The sequence below is a fragment of the Chrysoperla carnea genome, chromosome 2 (genome assembly GCF_905475395.1).
Source record: "Chrysoperla carnea chromosome 2, inChrCarn1.1, whole genome shotgun sequence".
Lineage (NCBI taxonomy): Eukaryota > Metazoa > Arthropoda > Insecta > Neuroptera > Chrysopidae > Chrysoperla > Chrysoperla carnea.
In genome coordinates, this window is record NC_058338.1 from 70,616,507 (window position 1) to 70,635,960 (window position 19,454).

Here is a 19,454-nt window from a genome sequence, read left to right on the forward strand (position 1 = left end):
TGGCATATTTGAAATGCAAAAAGAGTCACAAGTTTAAGACGAAAATATGTGATTAATGAATCGAATTTCTTGATGTTTTTTCACATTCTACATTTATTAAAGCTTTGGATTATAGTAATCCAAAATATTTGGACATCAAAAGTATCAAGGATGAATATATTGTTAAAGTAAGTGTTCAAATTAAATTAGTTCAATACAAGAAATAGGATACAATTTTACTTTACTACAACTAAAAATGTCGGAACAAAGACAAACCGTGGGTATCCTTGGTCGATAAAACAATTTAGTAAAAACATTTCATTAGTAACTAAATAATTGTTGAAGTAAAATCAAATTGAGATAACTAACAACATAAAATTAAACTAAAACTTATAAAATTCCTGAATAATGTTTTAATAGCCCAACAGGGTGAAACTTCATGCACAGAAGGCCGATATAACGAGAACATTAAATTATATTTACACATTTATCATTTCATCGTCTTGTGTTAATAGATCTATGTTTACTAAATAAATAATTTGAAATCGTCTTAATTCAAACGAGTAAATAAACACTTTATGAAGTTTGTTCTCTATGCTTTTTTGTTTCACTGAGTGTAAGTTGAAGGAGGCAGTGATATTACAGTGTAATAATATTATCTTTTTCTACGTACACTAAATGTAAATAGTGTATATACCAGGGGTGGTCAAACTTCTAGATAGTCTGAGCCACTATTAAAAATTTGAAATTTTTCGCAAGCCGCAATTACATACGTATTTAAAAGGTATGCAAAATAGGTATTGCAAAAATCGGTTTTTGCAAATCTCTCTTGATAATTTTTTAAAATTTGGAGAATAATTGGCGACAGCACTTCTCAGTAATTGACGCTGGTTAGTGAATACTGATCGCTGTTGGGATTTCACGAATTTTAAAGTGGAATAAAATGATTCACATAAGTAGGTTGTCCGAATATTGAAATAATTCGACAAGCAGTCTTTTTTAATTCAGGATACTTCGATTCTAGATTACAAATTATATCCGTAGCAAGGGTTATACAAATTGTTTTCTTCAGAGCACAATGTCAACTGTCCGTTGCAATGAAAGTTTTTATCTTCAAAATCAGTCTAGAGTCGGTCGATTTGTTGTCAGTAATTTAAAAGACATTATGAAACACATATGGAACACAAAAATTAAAAGGGAACTTGGGTACAGTTATCGAGAGCCATATATAATCCTTCAAAGAGAAGCATGTGGTGGCCAACCTCGCGAGCCGCAGGTTGGCCACCCCTGGTATATACCATAGTGCAAAAAGAACATACACAGTTCGATAACGGCTTGTAATAGATGTTATCTACAGTCCCAACTGTTCATACAGTCAAACCAACACAAATAGACAGATAATTTAGTTGTATTAACACGTAAATTTGTTTAGTCCTCAAAATATAATACTTTACCTAAATATGTTTAACTTGATTTTAACTAGTTCAAACCCATTGAAAAATTAAAGACATATGAGATACTGGACATATCGTCCTGTTTTATATTAATTATTAAGTATTAAATGGTATTTAATGAGGGCTGTGTCCATTGTGCTTATATAGCAACAAGTTTTGCATATAATAAGGATTCGATAATAAAATTTCATATTTTATAGTCGATTTTATTATTTCGAGTTTTCAGTGTTTTCAGGAAATTTCATCAACCGTTATATTTGAGTCCGATACCGGATCCACTATTTTACGTTTGTTGTTTAATTTACTTCTTATTATAAATGTCTTTTATGATATTATTTGGTCTTGCTTACATTATTAATTAGTCACTGAAGTCAGATAGGATAATTGACAAAATTTTGAGTAACAGGAGAAGCGATTGAATACTTTCTTCTATACTCCATCTGTATCATTCTGGATTCTTAAACGTGACTAAATGTACTATAAATTTACGTCTGAACGAAAAGTTTAAATAAGTAGTCTTAGTTAGGATTAAATATTCGAGAAAATCTACGGGAATTTATTTCAAAAAATTTGAAAATGGAAGTTTAAAATAGATCAATTAAAATAGTTTACATATAGTAATTAAAATAATTAACACTGTGTTGTATGTGAGATGAGACATTAAGTTTTAATTACGAAATCTTTGTAAAAACCAATGTTGATATAAAAGTTATCAACTTCCTTGGTACGTGTGCGGCAAACAAATGCAACTTGGTTGTTAAAACTATGTTGTAACCAAGTTGAATGTGTGTGGGTTGCTAATTCATATCTTTATTGTGTTGTAAAAAATGATGCATTTTATTCAATTATCTTGTATTTGAATATCGTCCTCAATTCATTAAGTTTAAGCTAGTCATGTAACTAAAAATTTTCGAAGCCTCTTGAAATAAAAGTCGAACAATTTGCCGACAGCTTCTCAAATGTATAACTCTGCTGAAAAAACGATAGACCTGTTATAGCTATATAGTTTTTGGAATATGTGTGTACAGAGGATGATCGAGGAAATTTCATTGCTGATGGAAATATATTTCTATAAAACACAATCATTTCGATTGCGGTAGATAAATTGTGGTTTATAACTAGCTTGGTTTATTTAAATAAAAAAAATTTAATTCAAAATGGTGAAATTAGTAATTCTGGTTAAATATAAAATCAAATAACCCTTAGCCAATCCTTACAAATATCTACTTTTTTTCTTACCAATTTTAATCGATTCTGCCGAGTAATAGTACTTCAAGAGAAAAATATTTTGCAAATATAAAATACTTAGCTAGTAAAATTTACACTAGGATTCGGAAGTTTGAATAACAACTACCAACCTCGCGATTCCACCACATTTTTGTTTCATTGCTCGATAACAAATTAGTAGTTACGTAATTCAAATATTATTTGAGCAATTTGGCTAATTCAGCATTTCTTAACATTTTACATTTTTTTATATATTATTAAATAGACTATAATTAGAAAATTAACAACTCAAAAAAGTCATTTTCAAGCCAAAAAGTCTTATTTTTTTATTTAAGTATCAGTAAAATTCGTTTTAGATACATTTAAACAATCTGTATTCAAAAATCAAAAGATCTGCCTATTATTACAAAAACTTTATACATTACAGTCCGCATCAAATCCGGTAGTTCTGATTTTTAGCAAACTTGTTTAAGATGTTGCCCCAATGAATAATCCAAGTTTGTTACCTCGAGCGACGAACGCAACTTTGTCAAAAATCGAAAAAACCTGTGAAAATTTCTAGACTTTTTTTCAGACTTTTTTGATTATAACCTTAAAGTGGTTGTTTTTGAAGTACCTTTTTAAGATGTTTTTAAAGTAGACTAAATTTGCTATTATATGAGACTAAAATCGCCACTAAACACCTAATAGTTTCCGAGAAAAAACTGTTCAAAATTCATCATTTTTTCTAACTTCGCAATTTTTTTCAATATTTCAGATGTCACTTCAACTACTCTAGCGGAAGATATCCCCATTTACCTCCGACGGAGTGTGTTAGTGGTGTTTAGGATCAAAATTCATTCAAAACGACATAATATATTGCAGAAAATTGCGAAGTTAAAAAAAAAGATGAATTTTGAACAGCTTTTTCTCGGAAAATATTGGGTCTTCAGTGACGATTATAGTCTCATATAATAGCAAATTTAGTCTACTTTAAAAACAAAAAGTACTTCAAAAACTACTTAAAAAGGTACTTCAAAAACTACCAGATTAGGTTTATAACCGTCAAAATCAGAAAAAAAATTTCACGGGTTTTTTCGTTTTGTAACGAAGTTGCGTAGAACGCTCGAGGTAACAAACTTGGATTATTCATTAGGACAACATCTCAAAGAAGTTTGCAAAATAGCAGAACTACCGGATTTGGCGTTAGCTCTTATGTATAGTGTTACGTCGATAAATTTTAAAAGGCTTTATCTCTATCTTTAGGAAAGTATTGGGTCTACAGAGTCCATCGTCTTATATTGTTGCAAATTTAGTCTACTTTAAAAACGTCTACTCAAAAAACTAGTCCTTTATCGTTATAAACGCCAAAATCCAATATTTCACGGATTTTTCGATTTTTGACAAAGTTGCATTCAGCGCTCGAGGTCACAAACTTGGATTATTTATTAGACCAACATCATAAACAAGTCTGCAAAAAATCGAAACTACCAGATTTGATGTAGACTACTCCGTACTTTCAAACGATAAGGTTACTGTATTATATAAAAAATGTAACGAAAAATCAAAGTAAACTTTATCAACAAACAACAGGGAATTAAATTAAAAAAAACACATTTGGTTCATGCACTGATTCGTAGAATTGGCTTGTTGATAGATTTATTCTTGTGTAGAAAGTAAAAATAGGGAAGATAAATTAATTAATTAATAATTTTATAAAAAAATTTAATCGAAACTCAGTTATTATTCCACCCTTCCGCCTCATCATCCCAAACCGTCTCCATATACCATTTTGAAAATAATTAAAAGAATGTCGTAATTAAAAGAATAAATTAATTATCAATGTTAAACTTCATTTAAAGATATATTTTAATTTATGAATATGAGAATTGACATAAATCTATACTCTTTAAAGAGATGTTTCTTAAAGATCGGGTAACGCAATCGTATAATCCCGTAATATAGGTACAGTATGATGTATCGTATTTTAAGAAAAGTCAACTAAAATTTTTATAAGGACACAGATACGAACGATATTAATCTTTAATTTATTATAGTCATAAATTGAGCCCAAAGCAGTTACTCAGCAAAATTATTTTACATAAAATGTTCTGATTTAAAAAAAATGTTTAATCTTTTATATAAAATTTTTTAAACCCCGAACCACAAAGAGGGGTGTTATAAGTTGACGCTAAGTGTGTGTTTGTGTGTGGCATCGTAGCTCCTAAATGGATAAAACGGTTTTGATTTTGTTAAAAGGTAAGGAGTGTGTCCATGTTTCATGTGCGAGCTTTGAGTTCCGTACAGGATACAAACTAAAAAAGAGGAGATGATCTTCAAAATCTTGTATTTTTTTTTTCAAGATTTCTCGTTAATATTTAATAGACCTAAATTTTGAGAATTTATAAAGTTGTAGAAAAATCACAAAGAATAATAAAAACAACTAAAAGAATAATAAAAATAAATAAATAAGTAAACAATTTATCTCCTGAGCATTTTTTCTGTAAAACTTATACAAAATATTAGCTGAAATATTTTTCGACCTATTCTCATATCTACCGAATGAGCTAACAAAAATTTCATTTAAATCGGATAAACTGTTTTCGAGGAGCTTAAACAGAAACACCATCACACGAGACTTGTATATATTAGACTAACTTTGATATTACTGAGATTTCTATTTGTCAAAAATTGTTTAGGATTGAAAAAGGGAGGAGATGGGTTTTCATAATTTTGTCACCGCCTGTGGCAAAAATCGAGCAGGAGTAAAAAAAATCACAAAATTTGTGTAACGCAATTTATGTTTGCCCCCATATGTTATGTGAAACTGTCAAAAACCTTACGTTCGGGAAAAAAGACATAAAATATGTTGTCCACTTCTATAATTATAGCATCCTGAACAAATTTTACATATCTTTATTGTACTAGCTCATTATTTACCAAATACTACATCAATTTAAAAATATAAAAGGAATAAATTTAGGTATCCCGAAACGAATTGACAAGGATATCGTAGCGCATAGAATGATCGAAAATAATTCTTTTAAAAAGAGGTATGAAATATAAATCATATACATACAGAATGGTTTAGCTACGTGGAAAAAATATGGATTTCTACAAATTTTTTTGAAATTTTGTTTCGCGTAGGAGATTTAAAGTTTTGATTCAAGCATTGTGATTAAAAACTGTATAAGTTTAGAAAAAAAAAATTACTTTTAAAAATATTAATTATGAGGCACTCATACTTGACTATTAGTAAAAACTTCAGATGCTCCCAATTATCCTTGGTATTTTAAACTGAGCAACTTTTAAAAATTTCCTATGAGTCTGGTGAGCAACTCATAGGTAAAATTATTTTTTACCTTTTAGAACGAGAGAAGCTTTCTCCTTAAAAATTATTTTTTTTAAATTAGTAATTTAAATCTAAGATACGTATATTAATTTCAAATATGGTAAAAAATTTCAAATATGGGAAATGCTTACCATAAATTTATTGACTGTCATCCCATTTACACATGCATGAAAATATCAGTTAAATCGGAAAGTCAATCAATAAAATAATCATAAGTAAAATAAAACTTTAAAAAAAACTAAATTACGCAGTTAATTAGTTCTTCGTAAAACTATAAAATTTAATTTCTCCTGGTGATAATAATTATTAAAGATTTTCATCCGTTATTTTTCAACAGTTTACTTAGCATTTTATCTTTTTTTATCTTCGGTTTTTTCGTGAAGTGAGACGAACATATCTTGTTTATCGCCTGTCCAAGGTTATTTGCGCTCATCATAATCCCTATGAGCTCAGAAAAATTTTTTTACAGTTTAAAAAAGTTCCCCAGTTTTTAAATCATAAATGAATTGTAGCATTTTTGGTATACTCGATTCGACGAACATCCCCTCGAAAACCGTTTTTTTCAGTGGAAACATAATCGTTTTTTTTTGTATAAAATTGGTGATCGATTTTTATTTATGAGCTTTTTTCCATGTTGGATTTAGGAAAAAAAAATATAGCCAAAATAAGTAGACCAAACTATATATCTGTGATAGTGTCCAATTTTTGAACGCAAGGTCGACAAACTCAACCAAATCAATTCATAACAACAGAACTCCGGGCCTAAAAAATTTCTATTTTATAGGCTCGGAGTCTATTTTTTCCTCCCTCTCTACTAGAGAGCTGAAGCCATATAGTTAAATTCAATAGAAGAAATCTTTCACCACTTTACAATGGTTTTTGCATACGTATATATTTCAAAATTGTGTTGTCTAAGGTAAGCGATATTAAGCACATATAACATTCAATGCTGTAACTTGAACAGTTGGATTTCAAAACTATTCTAACATGCGAATAATCATAGATAATAGCGAACTCTTTTTCTTTTTGTAATAACAGAACATGCCAAAAATAGTGTCGTGCAATTTGAAAACATCAAAACTGTATTTCATTCTAATATCTGGAACACTAATCGAAAACTCATTCAAATACGTGATTTCAAAATAATCCAGGAATTGATTCGTTAATAATTCTTTTAGTTTTCTCAACATCCTGTAAATGTATTTGCAATGTTCACGTATCTATTTCATTGGAGAACTCAATTCAATGCTTTTATACATTTGTACCTATTATATCATCAATTATGGCGATACTAATGGCTAGCCGGTTGGGGCCATGTTCAGTTTAGAGTTGAACCTTTGTCATGTTGAATGAAATGTCTTTGTCAATATTACCAGATATAATATATATTACATAAACCAGTCTACAATGCATACGAATAATTTAAACTTATTGAAACAACTGACACTTTCATGTGTTTGATGAATGTTAGTAATATATGTTGATTGCATAGAAATGGGATGCTGGTGTCAGCTAGTGTCATTGTATGTAGAAATAGCTTTTGCCCACGACTTCGTTCGTGATAATGATATTTTATTTATGGATTCCATGTGTCATTCATTTAATGTCAACTTTGAAGACCTGCATGCTATCCTTCAACATGCTTGCCCTCGTTTAATGCAAAGAAAATAACGTAGCCTTCCCTGGGAAAATAACCTAGCATTCGGTCTTGAAGTTCTCTTCGCTCTCTTAACGAATGAAATCAAAAGTGATAGAGTAAAATTTTAGCTCAAACCATGGCCACATATATCCATTTGAACACCCCAAAATAACATTCTATCCCTTTTTAACCCCGTTAGGCGATGATTTTCAATAAAAATCGAAACACGTCTTCAATAAATTCTGTAAACAATGTTTATGCAAAATTTGAAGTAGCTTGGAATTCGTTGTCCCATACAAATTATGTCCCCGTTTTCACCCCCTTAGGGGTAGAATTTTTGAAAATCTCTTATCGGATTCTTACGTTATACAAAGAACACACCCTCTAAGTTTCAAGTCTCTATGATGAGTGGTTTAGGCTGTACGTTGATCCGCCAGTCAATCATTCAGGAAAAAGCATATTAAATATATAGATAATAGAACATAATTGTGGCAAGTAGGAAGTTGATTGGTATTATAGACGGGAAGTTTTACCTATTTATAGAAAATTTTTGATGTTTTAAGTATACTTTTTCTCATGCAGATTAAGTACTATCTTCCACACAGTTTTCCGTGCAGCAGAAATTTGATCGCCGTTAGGTTAGCCAAATTTCCTGGTCGTAAATTTTGTTTTAATTTTCACCATTCGACAAAAATTACTCCAATTTAGTTCAAACGAAATTTTTTTTGTAAATAACAATTTTTTATTAAAAATCTATCTGTACAAATTGTTTTGCATTGAATGAAAAATTGCGTGGTTTTTTGCGAGCAATTGAGTAGGTACGTACTTTATTACTTTTTATCTTTCCAAAGAAATTACAGAAGAAAATTTTCTTGGGATTACAGCATTAACTTATTAAAGCGTTATTGCACTTACTGTCTCTGCTCTAGTAGGGAGTGATGAGTTTCTTACTCTCTTTTCGATATTGTTTTCTATAAAATAAGCGCTTACGTTTTAAAATCCACATTTTAAATCGCCCGTTACTGGAAAAAATAAGACTCACTTTAATAGGCAATAGTTATTTACAATACTAGTAACAGCATTATTAACATACGCCTAAAAAATTTGCACAAAGTCCATTTTTCTCACAGGTGTAGATAAATGTGGTTTCCCATTATGTTGGTAGTTTTCTAAATATTTTCATTTGTTTTTTAGAAGACAAATAGCCCGCATTCTCTTTTAATTTGCATGAATGTTGATATAGAAAAGACAATTTGATTTACATCGTAGATTAACATGTTACCCACATAGACTCAGTGATATACCAATTTGTTTATGTTGGTTATCACGTACAAATTGCATTTACTCATTAAATCATGATTAAATATCAACGTTTAATAGACCAGGAGCCAGAGATGTTATGGAATTTATTTGCAATGATTGACGATTACAGAGGGGTACTGAAAATGAAAGGAAGGGGGAGGTATACAGCAATGGCTGACTTTGTTAGGAACTATCCCGGTCCCTATAAATGCCTCAGTAATATTATTCAAGAAAGTGATTTTGTTTGTTTGTTTGTTTGTCTGTTTGTTAAGCTTTCACGCTAAAACTAGCTAATGGTTTTTAATGAAACTGTAAAGTGGAAACACATAAGATATAATTTATTAAGATATATTAATAAAAAATAAAAAAATATTTAAAAATTAATTTAATTTGACATTACCATAAATTGCAGATTTCTGTAAAAGTAGTAATTTGACATTACAATAAATTACAGATTTCTGTAAAAATAGTCAATTAAAAATATTTCACGGCCATCTTTTCTGATATATTCAATAAATAATTACGACTATTATACATTAAAAAAAAAGAAAACCATACATATATTTTACCTGTGGAAAACAATCCTTACCATTATTTCGTGTGTTATAGAAAGGGGATAAGCGAGAGCAATCTTTATCAATCTCTACTTTTAAACCCAGTGAAGTGGGTGGGTATCACTCAAGTAATTTCATAATTATTCACTTTTTTGTGTGTCCAATTCATGACTTTTGAGTCATTGGTCTGTAACACACACACGATTAAGTAAATTACTATTCCTCCAATGACGTTCCTCAATTAAATTGAAGTTGTTTATTGAGAATACTGCATATATTTATGGGGAGGCGGAAATGTAGCTGTAGTCGTATTTTTTTCTTTATATAGTATAAAATATTTATAGCATAAAAATAGTATATTTACTATAGAAAATTAAATATTTGTAAAGAAACAATTTAAAAAAGATGTGTATATTATAAATAATTGAAGAAATCTGGCAACTCTTTTTTTAATAGATTTTTTTTACTTGGGTTTTTAACAGGTTTTGGAAGAGTTGTGTTTGAGCAAGCTTTTAAGAGACGACAAATTTAATGTAACTAGCTTCTAGTTTAATGTCTATATCTACTCTATAGTTCTCTGTTTACTTTCTTGCCACAAATTATAATCCTTTAGCATATTCCGTCATAGACACTTATACGAAATGCTTAGCATAATATTATTTGATTGGCAGAAAAAATTAAAGCTAACATACCACCCATATGAACAATAATTTTCAATCACGGGTTTTCGCAAACGGGGTTGAATACCTATGTATGCATTATTCGGAGCATTTATTAAGTATTTTTCGAAGTTGTGAATTTGGCCATTGTAGCGGCGAATTTGGCCATCTTTTTGACGAAGCTAAAAATGGCAAATTTGAAAAATGGGAAAAAATGTAAATATATCGTAAAACGATATTCTTAAGGAAATAAGAATAAAAACAAATTTTTTTTAAGGGAATAAGAATTAAAATTGCATTTTCTATCCTCTATTGTGTAATTATAATTGCAGTTTTTCCTTTAATTTTTCGGAAAGACCAGTGACTTAATATTTTTCTCGTGATTAGAGAATAGTCTTACCAAAAATTATCGAAATATCGTTTATACTTTACTATTAAAGCAGATACTTTATGTAAAATACATATATGACAAATAAAAAAAACACGAAAATTTGTTTTTTTTTTTTTTATTTCCTCTGAAGTACTACAATGAATGTGGATGGCTACATATTATAAGGGATCCATTTCTATAATTCGCCGTTTTTGAATTATTAACAGTTTTGTGTTTTTAAAAACGCCAGAAAGGTTATTTTCAAAGCTGAAAATAAATACAATTAAATTAAATTTTGCGAGCTTTTCAAAATCTAAAAATAATCTTTCATAACGTTCTGAAGAGTAATTACAGATTGTTTGATTCTAAAGCTTCAAAAATATAATTTATAATTCAATTGGAAATTGTTGTTAGTTAAATTTCTTTATTGATTTTTTATGTAAAATATATTTTATGATGCATAGTTTAGTCAAATTTGTGAAATATAGAAATACTGATCGTAAAAATACGAGTTTTAGCTCGTTGGATGGAAATGGTGTCGAGAAAAATGTGCTAGAAGCTTTTTTCAGCACATAAAAAAGGCATACAGAATGTACTGTATTTAAAAATAACTGAACTATTTTCAAAGTTTTATCCTTCACCATTAATTAACACAAATGATAATGAAAATCCAAAATAGAAAAAACAAAGATTTTTACCAAAGCTTTTCGTAAGTACGCATTTTTCAAGTGATTTAAGTTTCAGCTCGCTATCTTGTTTCATTTTGTAAGTTTTGTATATTCATGACTATATTCTTACTATATAAATTAAAACAAACTTAAGGAATGCTTTTTATTTAAACTCTATGGTAAAAATTCAAATATTATTTAATAAGAAAAATTAAAATTGACCAACTTTATTTGGTAAATTTTTTGTGATTATTTGTGATTAGGCAACTTCCAATGTGAATAAGGTGAATAAGCAATTACACAAATAACTTTCGGAACAAAAATACATTTTTTTATTTTGGGCAACTTTTTAGTTTAAATCCCTCGAGTAGTCCATCGAATAAATTCACGAACGTCTGAAATCCTAGTAAAAACAAATGCTTTCCCGGAACCCCCTGTGTTGAAGATTCCTTGTAGTTTTCCCACCGCAACTAAAGGAGCACCTTTGACATTATCTGGAGTTCCGTATGCATCAGGAAACATTCCGAGCTCGCTATCTGTTAATCCTGCACATATCATTTGTCGTGTAACAGAAGAACTTACAACTTTTTGACACTTTTCAACACTCATAACGGGTAATCGAATTGACATTTTTATTGGTGATATAATGTACTGCGGTATTACGCTGGCAACTGTCTGAAATAAACAATTCTGATTGTAATAAAAAAATATTACTTGAGCTCTAAATTACAACAAAACGGGGGATAAAAAAGGGAAGACGCAAAACTAGGTATAAATAGTCACTTCACAGTTTTTTTAAACATAAGTGCTTGGGAAGTTTTTTACTTGTAAAGAAGAAATCTTGTGAATTCTGCCGCAATATGTCATAAAAACCGAATTTGTTTTAATATTTCCCGTTTATTTTTCAATTTTTAATAGTTATAAAATGATGAAAACCCATATCAGTTTTACACACTGTAAAAGAAAATTTCACAGACTTTTTACCCGAATGTTAATATGTTATGTATGTATATTTGTTAGTTTGCAAATTTCTTTATTGCCTCCTGTTTTCCAAACGGCTGGATGAATTTTTATAGTTGAGGTATCGTTATATTCGTCTTAACAACACAAAATAAAAAGATGTCGGATTTTGGGCTCGAAATAGTTAATGAATATACAAAATACGTAAATAAATATTAAATTAAAAAAATTAAAAGAGGAATACAAAAATATAAAACAAAGTTTAAAATTAAATAAAAAAATTAAAAGTAAAAAAACCCGTGTCAAATAAAAACTGAAAAGAAAAAAGCAATTCCAGTAGTTTACACAGGGACTTTAACAGGTGGGACCCATTAAAGTCTATACCGCCTCTATTTTTTTCCAACACGTAATGACTATAGACTGTGGGACAGAAAGGATATTTTGTAAAATGATTAATAAATATTTGAAACTTCGTGAGTGATATTGTTATGAAAAAAACGCAGCAGGGAATTTGTGGGACACTATGGTCACTTAGTAACATTAATGAAATTATTCAACAATTTAGCAAAAATGAACTATGTACGTATTGAAAGGTAAAAGTGCGTAAGTACGGCATGTTTGAGGTCGAAGGCAAGCTCATCGCTGCAGTATTTTTGTCGGCCAAAATATTTTATTGTTTAATAATTATTAATGTTATCAAGTGGTCATAGTGTTCTTAGTGAGAAGTTTAGTAGACTCGCCAAAAGGGAGCCACTCACGAAGTTTCAAGTATGTATTCATCATTTTACAAAGCAATCTTTCCGACTCGATCTATTATATCGCGACAATATTGTGACCGATTCGATTGATGGGCTATATATGCATGATGCGAATGCGAAACATTGTTTTCAATGGTAGCAAAATACTTACTTCAAAATAAGCCTTAAAAAGTTGAAAAATTGCATACTTTTTCTGAAATCATATATTGTCAATGTACACATACACTTCCTGTTCATTAAATAAGCCGAAAATGATATTTAGATTAAGCTTAGTTTTAGTTAAGAATTGATAACATGTCATTGAATTTGGATTTAAAAAAATACCCCTTAAATTTAATTATTCAACAACTAACGGCAATCATCTAATCCTAACCAATATTTTTTTTTTGTATACTTGAAATACTTTTTGGGAATCATTGTAGAGCAGTAGCTACATTATGTGAAGGAAAAAACTTGCTAAAGAAATTAAAAAAAAATATTTTAGCATGACACTTACTTCTTGTGAAAAAAGTGTCAGATTACCCCATTCTGGCTCGTCAAGATGTTCAATTCTGCTTGGCAATTCAATTGGTTTAACTTTTTCTGAATAAGTTAATGGCTCCTTAAGCTGAACTACTGCAATATCGAATTTAGTCAAATTGTTGGATAGTCGTTCGTATCTTTTATGTGCATGTATCTCAGATACATTATAGTTTACTGAATCAACCTCTACAATAATCAGGTTTCGATTGAAACCTAAACCACGATCTCCATCAAAACATGAAGCAGTAGTTATAACAAATTGCGGAGCTATAATTGATCCTATACACGGATCGGCCTCATTAAGAGTCCTTCTTATTTCTGCAATAAACGGAATGCTTGCTGCACCGGTCACATGTTGGAAATTCATTAATGGATAAAACAGATCGATGGGTTTGAAGTATTCGTCACCTGCAAATAGATTTTAAAATTTAAATGTTAAAAATTCATTTTAATAAACCCCTAAGTTGCCCTAAAAGTCCTAAAAAGCAGAACAGGGCAAGAGAGGTAGACGATGAACTTGTAAGAAGAAAAATAGTTTCATCTTTGTTGACCTGATTGCAGGTAGCTTCAGCTAGTTCTGTGAAACATTATCAAAGATCGGAATTTTTTTTTAGAAAATCAGTGCTTGCATTATTTTTTTAAACTCTTCTAATTTATAAAAATAAAGCACTGAAATTCAACACTTTGTGTATAGGACATTTCAACAATTTACCCAGTCAATTGCTTGTTTTCATTTGTATTTTATAGTTTTAGAGAAAAAGGACATCAAAGTTTAGTCCTAATTTGCGCCGTCACGAATAATCAGTGATGTTTACGAAAAAATGTTTCTATCAAAAGTTGTTTAATTTCTATAAGGAATATTTTTTACTATAAACTTCTTCCCTATCTCTAATGATTTACAAGATGGGTTCTACGAATCAAAACCCCAATTGACCAATGCTGCTAATTTACTCAAACTCACTTTTTACGTCCAGAGTACGCTATAAAAATTTTAGAATTTGATATCTCTTTTCGTTTTTGAGTTATCTTGTTGACAGGCGAACAGACCTTCGGACAAACAAAAATGAATTAGTAAGATGATTTTATGAACATCTATACGAAAATTTTGTTCGTATCATGAATATTTTAAAGCGTTATAAACTTGGGCCTAAAATAAGTATGCCTTGACATATATTTCATATCTACAGGGTATAAAAATGGTAACTAACGAAACTAGTTTATGGTGTATCACTTCAAAAAATCCAATAAAGACTTTACGTCCACATGTCTTATCCATCAAATTCATGATTTCTAACCCATCCTTTTTCAGTTTGATCGCGAGTTCATTGCAAACTTTCTGTATTTAAAACTTTTGATATCTATGCTAGCTATTATCGATGACTTACTTACCAAAAGTAGACGTTACGATTAATATTAAAACACAAATAAATAGTTGTAGTTTCATTTTTATCTTTGTTTGAAATAAATTAAGAGTGCTACAATTTCTCTTAAGTTTTCAGAAATGATTTCAGCACATAAACAATGAAATACAATTTAAAAGGTTATAGTCTGAACTATTGCAGACGAGTTATTGTTTTGTAAAAAGTGTTTAATTAAAAAAAAACGTTCAGAAATCATCCGTTGAATTATCAATGATATAAAGAATCGAAAACGCACAATATGCTATAAAGGATACTAAACTATCAATTTATATGAATGAAAGAAGAAACTGATTGATCGATCAACGCACAGCTGATACTGCTCGGGCTAGAAGCATGGAATTTTCCACAAACGTTCCGTAAATGACGTAAGTGAGCAAGAGTTTCTGGAAATTTAACTCCTAACGCGGTGAAAAAGAGAATGAAATGTATATGGAAACCCCATGTAAATAATTTCATAGAAAAATATAGATCAACGTTTGATATAATGTCATGTTACTAAGGTATTTTTTCACCTCATGTGGTTTAAAATATTTACAAAAGAAAATTCTATTACTATAATTCTCAGAAGAGGTATGTTAGGAATGCTTCTTTATAAATTGAAAATCTGAAACTATTATACGAAATATTTGAAACAAGTTATAAAGCTAAATACTTTAAATATAAGTATAATATATTTTTGGATCCAGAAGCATGAAATTTTGCACACATGTTTCTTTAACCGTCCAGTCAAAAAGTTTTGGACTAATACTATCATTCAGTGCATTAACTGTGCTATGACTATTATACATATACCATATATTATTTTCAAAAGACTGTAGTTCCTCACTACTGTTTCTAGTATACATATAAGCACACACACTATGACATATGCCTTTAACATTAGTCTTCATATCTTTTCCACAAAAATCATCGCTAAAACGAGTTATTTATTTAAGTTTTTTATCGAAACTATATGGTAAATAATTTTTATTTTTATTTATATATTTTCTAAATATAGTATTCTACATTATATTAGTTTTTCATAGAGATGGTGGACGTCATTCATTGGTAAATAAATATAATATTTGTAAATTTGTGTATTTTTATACACTTCTCCCATGTACACGTACAAATTGCGTCACTTTTAATTGCTAATATCTCATGTATGGCATGGTAAATCATCTTCTAATTTTAACAGCAAGTGTATTATGAATTAAATATTTTATATTCTGAGTTTTGAGAAATTCTTGGAATATCACTTTCGTGTAGGTACTACCTTAATGACGTAAATGTGCGACACTAAAAAGGAATTTTTAGAAATTCATCCCTTAAGCAGTTAAAATAAGGATTGGCAGTTGGTATGATACTTGGTCAATTTTGAAGCGCAGCGAACTTCATGGTCGAAGTCCCCGTTATTTTCCAAGGGGATGGGAGTAAAACTGATGTTTATTGGACGGGCTATGTGAGGGCAAGCGGCTTGACAAAATTGTCAGTAGTACTAAGAGGGGATAAGTAAGATAAAATTAGGTTCTCTAAATTAATTAATCATTCACTAAATGAATAATTTTTGGAATTCATTGAAATGAATGGTTATCATGAACGGAGCCGTGGACAAAAGCTAGTTTATTTATAAAATACGCTAAGAATTGGCCACAGTAAAAAAAAATCCTTCTATAACCCTGTCATCAAAATCAAAACTTTCTTTGGATATGAAGTTTTTAGAATATACCTTTAACATCGACATCGGACATTCAACTATATACACGATCATTAAAGACAAACATTGACTGTTTGAATAATATGAATTAATTATTAAAAAATTTAAAAATAAATATATTATTTTGAATAAATGACTCCGCACATTTTGACATGGAAATTAAAAGTTTTTTTCAAAATAACTTCAGTGGTTAATGTTATTTTGAAGAAAAATCTCATTAATCAGATCTCAGATTTGGAATGAAATTTGGTTAAATAAAATTCCTGGTTATTCGAAGAAAAAATTGTTTGATTGCAAGTTTGTAGGTGATTTCGAATAGTGGGTCTATTGAATCTCATTTGCTACCGGGCCCATTCAAGATTATTAAAGAGAAAAAAAAAGGATATCAAATATCACAAAATTATTTTCAAAACATACGAAAGATACAAAATAGAAGACGGAAAACTTTGCATTCATAAAATTTCATCATTTAGGACCGCTTCTTTCCCATGTCATGCTGCATCAAATTTTATATAAAAATAGTAATGGCATGAAACATCCTGTATTACTGTAGTACAGATGTATGTGGTTATATTCAGTCTGTGAATGATTGATGATAATGATCATAATGTGAAATCTTCCTTGACGTATAATAATAGTCAGTACAGCTCAGTTCAGTGATGCTTGAAAATAGGGAAAAGGAATATCAAGGGATTTGGATCGTTTTTTACGTTCCCTAGTAGGAAGTTATGGTTGTGACCACGAAAAATGAAAATTTTGTGATATAGATACGTTTCGATATTTTCAGAAAATGAACATAGCTTTAAAAAAATGTATGGATTGGTGTGTGTCACCAAATTTTTTCATGTGATAGATTCCAAAATTCGACATTTCATTATTTTTGTAAATTCTCGAAAAAATATTATATATTTCCTTGACTTTGAATATTTTTTATAAAACTAGCCAACTCGGCTCGGTTCCTGTGAATGAAACTGCTTGAAAAGGAAAGGATTACTTAATGAAGCATAAAAAATGATAATTTTTCATTAATGTATTTCGATCAATGACGATTTAACGATTTTTTTGTTGGTAAATTGGATTTGATCTTTGATTATGCCCACTATTGCAGACGTATTAACATTTTTGAAAAATAAGTTGTTAACAGCAGTTTAATGATTGAAAATGGTGAAGGAGGTTATAAGGAAAGAAAAATGAGATTATTTCCCAGCTGCAAAGTTGGAGGGTATGCAAATTGTATTATTGCGATATCTGACTGAAGTTGCGTTCAAAATGAAAGGCGTTCAGTTGAAAAGTTTTTGATGACGCCAAAATCTAGAGCTTTTACCATTAGAGTACCATTAGAATCATTTTTAACATAACCTCAAAATTTCAGAGAAAATAGTGAAAGAAAGTCTCTTTTTGTTTTTTATTTCTGGTTTCTTCTAAAATAGTTCAATTTAATAATTGAAATATACCCGTAATATATTATTAATCTTTTATTTTGTTTTGCAGTAATCCACTATAAAATTTAAGATTTTTTAATAAAAACCTATTGTTACATATGTTTCGTCGATTTAAGACATTTTCCTACAGTTCAATTTAAATGACATTTGAAACGCTAAAGAATATAAAACTAAAATATAGGATTGTATGTATATCAGGTCGATACCATTAGACAAAAGTCTTTGTAGATAACATTATCGGCGCTGTTTGAACTGATAGAAATGATGACCGAATTTAAAAAACAAAAATTTCTCTTACGTTATATTCCGAAGAAAATGTGTACGAAAACTACTACAGTGAGCTAAAAATACTTTTTGACGAGATCCCAAAATTTGATATGCGTTTCGATTGGTAATGGTCCGATTCGTGTTTTGGTATTTTGGACTAAGTACCAGTATCAATATAAAATAATCAATTGTAATATAGAAATTTACGTTTCAGAAAGTATTATTTATTGGTCTGGCTTTCTGAAAGCTGTATCCGCCAAGTTTTTTTCCTATATGTTTGCGTTGTAAATTGAATATAAAAAAAACAATAATCAATTAGTAACATATTTGTATGAAGCGAAAATATTAATAATTTATAACAAGAAAAAAATTGCATGTTTGTTTTTCATATATGATGTTTAAGAAAAATTACCTAAATTATTTGGCAGCTCAATGAATATAATAAACACTAAACACGATAACATTTAGCAAAGGATGCAAGCAAAGGATTAGACAAGGATATATGCTTTAAATAATTTGGGTAGTTTACATATAGCATTTTTGAGGTTTTTCCCACAGCGCTTTTACCATCCAATTATGTGATTCCTGCAACAAAATGCTCCGTTCTGCTTACAAAAAGGAGTCCTTAAAACAGGCCATTTTACTGAAATCGATTAAAAAATAATCATGGCATGAAAAAATTAGTAGTGGGATCTGAGTAACGCCGATCGAACTACTGTTTACAATAACATAAGTTGAATGATGAAATCCTACACTCATGTTGTTTGTACCCGTATAAATCTACATATAGTCAGGTTCAGAATATTAGAGACTTTCGACTGATTTCAGCCTTGGAAGAAGTTCACATCAGAGAAAATTTCAAAGTTCTCGTCTCTGGAATTGATAGCATCCACTGTGTTCAGTTACTGCTTACTGCACCTGACACTGAATACATTCCTACTTTCATCCATAGATTGCTTATTATTTTCCTCCATCAATAAAGATGATTCTAAGGGAAAACTCGAGAGTCAGTTAGAAATATTAAGGCCTTATAAGGACTGGTTATAAACACATGGAAAGCGAGGCGGGCAAGGTGACATACATTACCAGAATCCTAATCCAGTGTATTTAGTGTAGCTTCTGGATTCATCAGACTTATATTTTTCAAAAAATTTGACCTGAATAAGCAGGATCCTGAAATCACCTAATCTCTAGGAACTTAGTCA

At 29.7% G+C, this 19,454-nt stretch overlaps 1 protein-coding gene across 1 annotated transcript; it reads right to left on the minus strand.

The window, feature by feature from the left end:
- Positions 1-11,475: 11,475 nt before the first annotated feature.
- LOC123293478 (trypsin-5-like) lies at positions 11,476-14,976 on the minus strand. Its single transcript, XM_044874324.1, has 3 exons — positions 14,813-14,976; positions 13,398-13,831; positions 11,476-11,858 (listed from the first exon to the last, which is right to left on the minus strand). Exons 1-3 carry the CDS (start codon positions 14,865-14,867, stop codon positions 11,538-11,540), a joined length of 810 nt encoding a protein of 269 aa, XP_044730259.1. The 5' UTR covers positions 14,868-14,976; the 3' UTR covers positions 11,476-11,537.
- Positions 14,977-19,454: the final 4,478 nt, after the last annotated feature.

Bases quoted from the DNA above. Each gene is read 5' to 3' on its own strand.
- LOC123293478 (XM_044874324.1), bottom strand. From the start codon at position 14,867: ATGAAACTACAACTATTTATTTGTGTTTTAATATTAATCGTAACGTCT. The intron at 13,832-14,812 runs GTAAGTAAGTCA...ATCTATTTGCAG, and splicing joins AATCGTAACGTCTACTTTTG to GTGACGAATACTTCAAACCC. The intron at 11,859-13,397 runs GTAAGTGTCATG...TGTTTATTTCAG, and splicing joins TGACACTTTTTTCACAAGAA to ACAGTTGCCAGCGTAATACC.